The sequence below is a fragment of the Homalodisca vitripennis genome, unplaced genomic scaffold, assembly GCF_021130785.1.
Source record: "Homalodisca vitripennis isolate AUS2020 unplaced genomic scaffold, UT_GWSS_2.1 ScUCBcl_1889;HRSCAF=6077, whole genome shotgun sequence".
Taxonomy (NCBI): Eukaryota; Metazoa; Arthropoda; class Insecta; order Hemiptera; family Cicadellidae; genus Homalodisca; species Homalodisca vitripennis.
This window is the reverse complement of record NW_025778002.1, coordinates 10258-21215: the sequence shown is the minus strand read 5'-3', so window position 1 is coordinate 21215 and position 10958 is coordinate 10258. Positions and strand designations below refer to the sequence as shown.

The 10958-nt window shown below is 35.3% G+C and overlaps 1 protein-coding gene across 1 annotated transcript; it reads left to right on the top strand.

Moving 5' to 3' along the window:
* The first annotated feature begins 4795 nt into the window (after positions 1-4795).
* Positions 4796-9303, top strand: LOC124371712. The gene is made up of 3 exons (XM_046830047.1): positions 4796-5572; positions 5914-6021; positions 9032-9303. Exons 1-3 carry the CDS (start codon positions 5461-5463, stop codon positions 9301-9303), a joined length of 492 nt encoding a protein of 163 aa, XP_046686003.1. The 5' UTR covers positions 4796-5460.
* The last annotated feature ends 1655 nt before the right edge of the window (positions 9304-10958 follow it).

The following is a 10958-nucleotide window of genomic DNA, read 5'->3' as shown; positions in this document are numbered from 1 at the left end:
TGCCAGAAATATGCCAACTGCTTAAATTGTAGTGTAAGAAAAAGTAAATGATATAGAATAATTAAGTTACTATACAGAATAAAACAGTCAAATTTATACATCTGATCAGAGTTTGCAAATGTCGTTTGTATAAATCGCAAGCTAAACGCAAGATTAATAATTGTCCGAATTATGACAACTCTCCAGATTTTTGCCCAAACAAAAAACAAATTATGTAGAAATACAGCAACTTAACTATACAGTAATTACAATCAAATTTAAGGCATCTGCTCATAGTTTGGCAATGTCAATTATATAAAAAGCAACCTTAAAACCAAAGTAATACATACCAGAAACATATCAACTGCTCTGATTTCAATGTATTCAAAAGGAAATTATGCAAAATAACAATTTAACTATACAGTATTATAGTCAATTTTATACAATTATTCACAGTTTGCCAATCTCAGTAATACAATACATATGGCAACTTGAACACAATGGTAGCAATTGCCAGGTATGTTACAAATGTTTAGACTCTAGTCTACTAAAAACGAAATAATGCAGACTTGCACATAATTATTTAGTATTACATTCAAAATTATGACAACTGCTCAGAGTTTGGCAATGTCATTTGTATAAATCACAAGCTAAACACAAGAGTAATAATTGCCAGAATTATGATAACTGTTCAGATTTTTGCCCAAACAAAAACAAATGAAGTAGAATTACAGCAACTTAACTATACAGCATAACAATGAAATTTATGACATCTGCTCATAGTTTGGCAATGTCAGTTATATAAATGGCAACCTGAACACTAAATTAATACATACCAGAAATATATCAACAGCTCTGATTTTAACGTTATTAAAAAAGAAATTATCCAGAAAAACAATACAACTATACAGTAATACATTCAAATTTATTACAACTTTTCGCAGTTTATCAACGTCAGTAATTTAAATGGCAACTTGTACACAATAGTAACAACTGCTCAGACATTAGTGCATAAAAAAGGAATGATGCAGACTTGCAACAGAATTTTATAGTATTATACAGTCAAAATTATGACAACTGCTCAAGGTTTGGCAATGTCGTTTTTATAAATCGCAACCTGACCATAATAGCTACAATAGGCAGAATTATGATAACTGTTTACATTTTTGCATAAACAAAAAGAAATTATGTATCATCTTCACTCAGATCACGTCCCAGATCACCCAGCTTTTCTGACGACAAAATATTTCAGGTGACGCCTTTTACGTCACCCCACACATCTGGCGAGAGAGAGAGAAAAAAAAACATCCCTCTAGATAATAACCAAATTCAAGCACAGATTATGTGAGTGCTCATAAAAAATATGTACTATCAGTAACATATTTACGATAACCTAATATAAACTTCTATCGCATAATAACATTCCATTGTGTAATATTTCCTTTTCATTCCAGCCTCATTTACTTGCACGTAATGCCCTCAGCCATTACTGAGTGACCTAAAACCAGAAAATCGTTATGAAAACAACAACAACAAATCATTCAGCTCAGCTATTACTGAAATAACTGCAACCAATAGGCCTACTACCCCTTTGGGTAATCCGTGAAGTTAACGGACGACCCGGCAAAATACGAGTTTCATGTTATTAATGTATTGCCCATGTCCTCCTGAAAAAAAAGAAAACAGTATTAATGTTTCAATGGGTGGAATTGACAGATAACAAAGTTACAGCACATTACAAGTGGTACTACTTTTCTTGCGCGGAGTAATATTTCATTGTTCTATAAGCGTCACGTAGTCTCGTTATGATTGTAAGTCAACCTCCAATTGGTTACTGCTGACGTCAGCCATTATGCCCCATCTATGGATACGTTAAATAAAATATTGTTGAAATCAGGAGGATGTGACCCAAATGAAAGATGCTTTTTTAAATTTAGACCATCTAAGTATAAGTCATATCAACCTGACAGAAGTGCCTCTGGCCATCAGCACGGGGCAGCACAGACATAGGAAAAACATCCATCGAGGTAGTGAAAACATCCCCAGACGTAGTACCTGTCAGAAAAAATAAATTCTAAATGGTCTGATCACGGATGCCACCATCCATTACTGCTTTATATAGGAAAACGCAACTTGAAGAACCACAAATATTGTAAGTTCCCTAACCATAACTTCCTACTATCTTGCAGAAAAAGTAGTTCCACTTTGAATGATCTAAAAAATTCATTATTTGTCATTTGATACTCTAAAACCTTAAATTGTTCAGGAAAATAGCAATAGGTTATTAACATGAATCTTATTTCTGGTGTGGTAAAAATAAAATTGAAAATACTGCATACATATTGAATGAAAACTTTCATCAACAAACCAATAAATAGAACAAAAAAAGTTATATAAGTAAAAATGTCGAGACTAATAAACAACATACACCCGTTATTCGATCTTCATCATCGAACGATTAGGTACATTACCCAACTCTGATATTACATAATAACAAAACCAACTTTAACATGGATTACATTTGAGCAACCTCTTTTGTGAAATGGAGGAAAGGATTCTTATCCGACAGGTGCACCTCTCTGCGGTACAAACAATTACAAAGATATTCTGTGGGTATTCCACTCCTCAACCTCAATGACCACTCGCCAAGAACATTAAATCTCATATTCATCGCAATTTTCAAAAAATATATATTACTCATTGTTTACGTTAGACATTATTATAATTTATCAATCCGTTGAAGTCATGTACATGTTGAATTACATACATTGTAATAATGAATTATTAATTTGATAGAAACAATCAATATATTCAATAAAAATAACATCTCTGACTGGTTTATACCTTCCAGTTGAACTCACCACTGGGCACAGCAAAAACTGATGTGTCACTTCAATCTGGGCAACCTTATGGATGTCCAGGAGTGGCACATCACTAACCGCATATGTCGAGATTCTAGGGTTCATGGGCAATTCGATAGGTCTAGTCTACTTTGGGAGATGACTGTTGGGAGTTGGTGGGGTTTGTTCCCTAACCTCAGAGGTTCTTGCTAACCTCACCTAGAGTATGCCACCCCTGCCTATTTTGACTGGAAAGGCTGGTTGAGCTGGCCTCCCCTTCTTCCGGGGGGACATGACTGAGATGTAGTGCCCTAATTCTTCCTCATGGATCTCGATAGGAGGCGGCCCCTACTCCCTAACCTTACCCACCCTGAACATCCTGTCACTCCGGAAGCAACGCAAAGATTCTTACAGGACTAAGTGCAATTTATAAGCTTCTTGTCCTAAGAGAACAAAAAAAATAAATAAATAAAATAAAAATAACCAAATAATAAGAACAGGCTATTTATCTAAGTCTACCAAAGTGAAACTAACTAACAACCATAACTTCTTAGGTACGTACAATGTATTTACATACTACATGGTGTCTTCCGATCACATAAAAATAGCTTTCCTTGAGTAACAGTAACACATGATTACACATTGAGTGAATATTATACTGTTTCAATTAATACATTTATAAATACAAAAAGCATAGATTGTTTCTATTCCCGGGGAGACTTTAATAAGCAGCAACTCGTTATTAGATTGATATTATCGAATATATATTATCCAACTTCAATATGTAAAAATCGGAGTAGGGTACGATAAGCGGACCCGGTTTTTTATATCGAAGAATGTAGTCTTCGATACCTAATATTCGTATCTCAAATCCTAGACTATCAATCGATATAAAAGTATCTATAGTCCTCAACAACAATCATATGTTTTAACCCATTGCGGATCGTGAAAACGGCGTGCGCGGCGGGCCTTAGAGTACGAATTAATCCGTATTACAACGCAGCACCCGCAGTGTTTTGCACGCCTACCTGCCTGCTTAGCGCGCTCACTAATTAGGCCAGCGTATATAATTATACATGTTTTGTTTGTTTATGTTGTTATTTATGTTATATAAACATTATACAGATCATATTAGACAAGTATATTATACTAGAACAAATGTAAAAATACAGGTAGGCTACATAACATTTTTACTTACGTTTTTTGCATGTTGTAGCTGTTTGATATAAGACGGATCAAACGTTTTACACAATAAAAAATGTTCTAATAAAACTGTCAATTCAAGAAACAACTAATCTAATATTTACAAAATATTGAGACTGTCTTTGTCTTAGTAGTGGATTTTGGTGTGATAGTCACGGAAACAATTATACGCGTGATAGAATCGTCTCCATCCTCAATAACACTATCGATATCACTTTCATCACTTCCACTTTCTAATAATAGTCTATCTAATTCAGATGATCGTAAATTATCACCCATTTTATTTACGTACACGCACACGAGGCAAAGGAAAATCGAACGCCACGACTGTACGACTCAGACAAACAATTTGTCGCAAATAAAAACGTTATTGACCGATAACGAGGGGAGTATTTGTGGACAGGTACCAGAGATAAGATAGGAAGCCAGTCCAGGAAAACGGACTATAAATAATCTCCGAGACTTATAACAGCGATAAGCGTTCAAAACAAATGAGTCATCCGTACCACGTCATCCGCGTGAGGGTCACGTCATTGTGCTTTTGGTCCACGCCTCGCTCCGCGTCACCCTCACGTCGTTGATCCGCAATGGGTTAAATTAAAATATGAATGTAATATTTACAGTAATCAAACAAATTATTATAAAAAAAATTAGGAAAACTGAAGACGATCATATTTGCTCCTCTCACAGTTACAGTTGTTTCTTTCCCACAAATTTCACATAACGGGTATTCGGTACGAGTCCAACATGTTGAAGCCACAAAAACAATATCGAGACTGTTATTTCAAAAAGTCGTATGTCAAAAATTCGGTTTTTTTTTTATTGCCTTAAAATGTGGCAAATTATGTTTCGCTTCAAGCAGCAAAATCTCTTATGTCAACAGCTGGTCGAATGTGAAATATAAGCTATTGTTTAAAAGTTGTATGTATTCTCTACTGATTTGTGCTACTGCAAAATGTCTTATGTCTGAGAAGACTGGAAGAGAAGGTAAGTTGTTTTTGTTTTCCTTCTTCTCTACTAAATATATACAATTATTCTGTTCTATTTCTGTTCATAAATGTTTCAGAAAGGTTTAATTTGTAACCTACACATTACTTCATAGTGTTTACAGTCTTTAAATCTTACAAAAGAGTTATTTACACTGTTAAATTCTGTTGACGTGTTTTTAGGTTATGTTTGTAACTCCAACTCAAGCTTTAGAAAAATGATTTTCAACATTTTAAGTATTTCTACTATATGAATAGACTTCATAATAGAGTTTTAGGACACAAGTTATGGTTTAATATGATTATATCATGCATAATCTTAATATTTATTTCGGTACTAAAATGTCTTATGTTTGGTATAAGTCTTGTGTTTGGTATTTAGCCTATTTGCATTTTCAAACATACGACTTTTTGGAACTTATATTAAATGCAATCTTGCATTGTTTCAGAAAATGATGCAAAGGGGAAAATTGATGGTCGAACTAGCAGAAAAAAGACTGTCTGTTATAAATGTGACCCTACCAGCTGCAAATGAAGTGAGCGTTGCTGAAAACTTAGAGGAAGGTAACCTATAGATTGTTACAACCACATCTTTCATCTTCATTAGGATTAATATTATGCTATTTATATCTTGTAAGGTTTTAAATTACCTTTAAACATATAGCCTATGCTAGGGTGTGATAAAATACAAAACAATCTGTAATTTCTAGACCACCAATATAGTTTTAGGCTACATACTTCTTTCAAAAAAAGCACCTTGATTTTGACTTTAAGCCTGATTTTGAAATGCAATTCATTAAACCTTTTTTTAAGTACATCAACTGAGATATATTTTTAACATTGTTACTCTAGACTAGAGGCTACTTAGTTTGTATGCTAAATTTATATTACTTAAAATGTTACAGATGTGCCTCTCACTGCAAGTATATCTGTCCCTACTGTTGCGACTGTGAACCTTCCGACTATGAAAGAAACAAGACATCGGTTTGGCTTGGCTGATAATATAGAGCATGGTAAGTTAACCCAGATATGCCTAGTGACCTATATTTAGGACACTTGTAGTGTTCTCCATAAAGCTTACTTCTGAAGTAGTTTCAGCTTTTTCCAACAGGTGGCAGGGTGGTTGCTGTCTTCAGTAAGAGCTACTGAATGCATCTGAGCAACAATCAAGTGAATGCTTCAACTAGTTTGTTTCTTTAGACTAGTTTACAAATTTAGGATTTCCAATCAACTTCATGAGCTCTGCGCCATGTGCGAAAAGTAAGTACAATACTATTATTTCGTAGTTTTAAACCTATTTAAGTACATTTCCTAATAACTGACTAACTAGTTATTACATTTATCTTGAAATGTGACCGTTCTAAATTCAGACCGTTTATTATAGGTTATGTTTGGAATTGGCCCGTCCTACATGTAGTCCAGTAGGCATATGTACAACAATAATGCTTCCCACTCTCAAATGAGTTTCGACCCTTGTATTTCAAGTCGTGACTTAGTAATTGGGTTAAACTTTTTGTTTTAAGCATCAATACAATTTTTTACAGTTATTTTATAAAAAATTCTGAAAAACCTTGTTATTTATCGTACTTTGAATTTTTTAGGAACTTGAACCTTCATGAAATTTTGACGATGCTAGAAGATGAAGAGATCCAAGTGCCACCTGATGAAGAAATTGGCGTATATATTCAGCCACCAATCAATGCAAATGATGATGTCACTGATGAGGATTCTGGGGATGAGGACATGACTTCAATCCATCATCTTCCAGGAAACCAACTATTGGCCCCGGCTGAAGTTTCCCAAGAATTTGAACTGAGTGACAACAAAGATGAAGAGGATCCTTCTTTATCACAACCAACCTTACCCTCTAGTTCAGCGAAGATGGACATAGCACAGCCACCAAATAAAAAAGTAAGACGAATTCAGAATTTCACTGAAGAGAAACCAGCAAAAAAGGTTAGTAAGCCATTCACTAAAAAGCAGTACAAATGGGTCAAAGAGGACCTAAAACTAGATGATACTATTTGGAGTAATAGACAGGAAGTACAACAAAAATTAACACCAATGGAACAGTTTTTCTGTATTTTCGATGATGATATTGTAGATTTATTAGTTGAGAAAACAAATCGTTATGCGGCATTACATAACCGTTTAGGTGATGTAACTGTCGATGAAATGAAATGTTTCATAGGAGTATTGTTGTTGAGTGGTTATGTTCCATTACCTCGAAGACGAATGTTTTGGGAAACAGCTTTGGACACTCGCAATGAATTAGTTGTAAATGCAATTTCTAGAGACAGATTTGAGTTTATTATGTCAAATTTGCATGTTTGTGATAATGACAACCTCAATGCTGATGACAAGTATGCAAAAGTACGTCCATTGTTTGATGCATTGAACAAAACATTTTTTGATTACGCACCACATGAGGAACACCACTCAGTTGATGAGTCTATGGTCCCATATTTTGGGAGGCATGGTTTGAAACAATTCATCAGAAACAAACCTATTCGCTATGGTTACAAAATTTGGGTTGGTGCTACACCCAATGGCTATGTAGTTTGGAAAGACCCCTACCAAGGGAGCAGCCACACCTTGGACCCTCAGTATGAACACTTGGGCCTTGGTGCCAGTGTTGTTTTGCAGTACTGTGATGTTCTGAAGAAGAATGGTGATTTCCCGTACTTCTTGTATTTTGATAATTTTTTTTCTGGTCTACCTTTGTTTGAGAAACTGTCCCAAAAGAATATAAGAGCTATTGGTACGGTGAGAGAGAACAGAATAGCAAAGTGCCCACTGACTGATAGTAAAGATTTGAAAAAGAAAGAAAGGGGAACTTTTGAATACGAAAAAGTATGTGATGAAAATTTAATTATTGCAAGATGGAATGACAACAGTATTGTCACTGTTGTTTCAAATGCTGTTGGTGTACAACCCATACATCAGGTAAAACGCTTTTCACTTAAAGCCAAGAAACATGCTTTCATCCCTCAACCAAACCTCATACACCAGTACAAACAAAAAAATGGGCGGAGTGGACCGGTGCGATCAAAATATGAGCCTGTACCGAATCCAAATCAGAGGTAAGAAGTGGTATTTCCCTCTGATCTGTGACTGCATTGACAGTGCAGAACAAAATGCCTGGCAACTTCACCGCCATGCGGGAGGGAACCTTGACCACTTGTCTTTTCAGACGCAGACTTGCCTGTAACCTGCTAGAAACATTTGGTAAAGGAGTGCGCGTCAAAGGCTGGACGGCCATCGAAACAATCAAAAGTGGACTCCAGGTTTGACAGATTGGACCACCTTGTTGTTTCCTCAGGAAAAGCAAACGAGATGTGGGCATTGCCATGCCAAGTGCACTACCAGATGCCAAATAAGTGTGATGTTGGTCTTCATACTAAATGTTTTATTGATTACCACACAAAGCCATAAACTACAAATGCCACTTACTAAAAATTTTATTTAAGCTTGTTTTATATATCTTTGTTAAAAACGACAGTTGAAATTAAGTACATAAAACATATATATCCAATGTAAATGTAACCCTTCTAAAAATAAAAAGCATTTTTGGAATATTTTAGCATTTCACTCATATTTTCCTACTGTCCTATATATAGGCCACCCATTATTTACTAAAACGACGATGAAATTTTTTACAATTATTGTTAAAATGTGTTGAAGAATACATTTTATAGTATAAAAAAACTGTAGAATTAAAAAAAATTAAAAAAAAAATAATTCAGGCATATCTGGGTTAATCACTAACCTTTACTTTATTATACTAAGTATGTATTGATGGCAAAACATTGTATTAAACCAAGGAAAAGTAAAAACATTGGGCCAACTGTTTTCATCGCTTCAATTTGTGTATAATTAACAACAACCAGATTTTTAAACAGCCTAAGGACTTTCTTTCAGCAACACTTTGGCCAATCCGATTTCTCAATCCAAAAATGTGTTTAAATAATCTTTCAAGCTGGTAGAATTTTAATGCTAATTATATTGTTGTTAATGTTGCAGGTGAACCAGACGTGGCTGCTGCTAAAGAGGGAATACCAGTGCCGGTTGAAGTTGGCAGTTCTCCTCTTATTGATTTAGAGGAAGTCGACGAACAAGCAGTTGAAATACCTCTTTCGTACAAGAAAGAGAAACTCAGAGGAACCAACCAAGAATCTGCTAGACCTAGCCGAAATAAAAAATCAATAGGGAGAGAAAAAGTTCAGAAAATTTTACAACAAACTGATGATAGTATAAATGATCCCTTATTTTCTTCTGATTCAGATGTTTTATGAGCCTAGTTCAAGCTCTAGTGATGAAGAATCCTGCTTTTCAAAAAGAATTAAAGTATTGAAAAAAGTACGTGAAAAAACAAAACATTTCTCCTCCTATCATTGCCGTAAAACCCCAAAGTTTGGTTAACAGGTCAGATAACACTGATAACAATCAACAAACTGTTGAAGAAGTTGGTGTGTTTCATGAGAATAGTCCTTCTCCAATGGTTGAAGAGGAAGAAGATTATATAGTAGAGAACCGTGGTCAGGTGGAACAGCCTATAGGAGGCATACAAGAAAAAAGGAAACGGAGGAAAGGAGAAAATGCAGATCCAAGGGACTGGGAAAGGAATGTTAACTCTGCTAAAAGAAAAAGAGGAGAGCCTTATTTAGGGTTGAAGAAACAAGAAAGTGAAAATGGCAGAAAATACAAGTTCAATAATGAAAGGAAAGGGAAAGAGGTGAAAGATCGATGCAGATGCAAAAATGGTAGGAACTATAGCTGTGACAACGTAACAGATCTGGACAGAAACCAACTTTTCACAAATTTCTGGAAGAACGTAGATAGTTGGGAAGCAAAGCGAGCTGTAATTGTATCACTGGTAGAAAAATCACACCCTAACTATCGGCGAAGTACAACTGATGTTGAGAATTCTCGCAAAAATGTGTCTTTCAAATACTACCTAAAAGTGGGGTACGGTAAAGTTAGAGTCTGCAAGAAGATGTTTTTTAAACACATTCTGTCTTGGTGAAAAATCAGTCAGATCTTGGGTATTGAAAGGACCTATGGACCAAACCACTGCCACAAGAAAATAATCCAGATGATATTCAGCAAGTTAATGAGATTTTTCCAAATAATAATGACCAGGAGCCAAAAAAAGATTCTGAAAAGAGAGATACTGTTCGGCAGTTTTTGAATTCTCTTCCAAAAATGGAATCCCATTATTGTCGGGCCAAGACAACAAAACAGTATTTGGAACCTAATTGGGAAACCAAATCCCAGCTACATAGGGAATATAGCCGTTGGTGTGAGGAGAGGAATCTTGAAACAGCCTCAAGAGCTCTTTTTCACAAAGTTTTTGTTCTAATGAACATAGGATTTTTCATACCAAAAAATGATCAATGTGAAACGTGCATCAAGTTTAAGTTGAGAAAGATCACAGAAGAGGAGTATCAGCAGCATCAAAGTAGAAAAGAAGGAGCTAGGAATGAGAAGGAAATCGATAAGAAGAAAGCAGCAGAGTCAAATAATACATTGGTAGTGGCCGTTGATGTACAAAAAGTGTTGACATGCCCAAATATTAAGGCATCTTCATCTTACTACAAAACTAAGTTAAAAGTACATAACTATTCCATTTACAATCTTGCAAACCATGATGTAACATGCTACATCTGGCATGAGGGAAATGGTGAGTTAAATGGTGATATCTTTGCCTCCATGCTTGTGAGGTTTCTTACAAAACAAATAGAAAGTTGCCCAGACATTACTGATGTTGTTATTTGGAGTGATGGTTGCACCAACCAAAACAGATGCGAAAACAGTGTCGAACGCTCTTTTGTACGTTGCCATAAATAAAAAGGTAACAGTGTACCAAAAATACCTCGAGGTGGGCCACACCCCAGATGGAAGTAGATAGTGTGCATAGCACAATTGAAAGGAAATTAAAAAAACATGA

Bases quoted from the DNA above. Each gene is read 5' to 3' on its own strand.
- LOC124371712 (XM_046830047.1), top strand. From the start codon at position 5,461: ATGATGCAAAGGGGAAAATTGATGGTCGAACTAGCAGAAAAAAGACTG. The intron at 5,573-5,913 runs GTAACCTATAGA...AAAATGTTACAG, and splicing joins TGCTGAAAACTTAGAGGAAG to ATGTGCCTCTCACTGCAAGT. The intron at 6,022-9,031 runs GTAAGTTAACCC...TTAATGTTGCAG, and splicing joins GGCTGATAATATAGAGCATG to GTGAACCAGACGTGGCTGCT.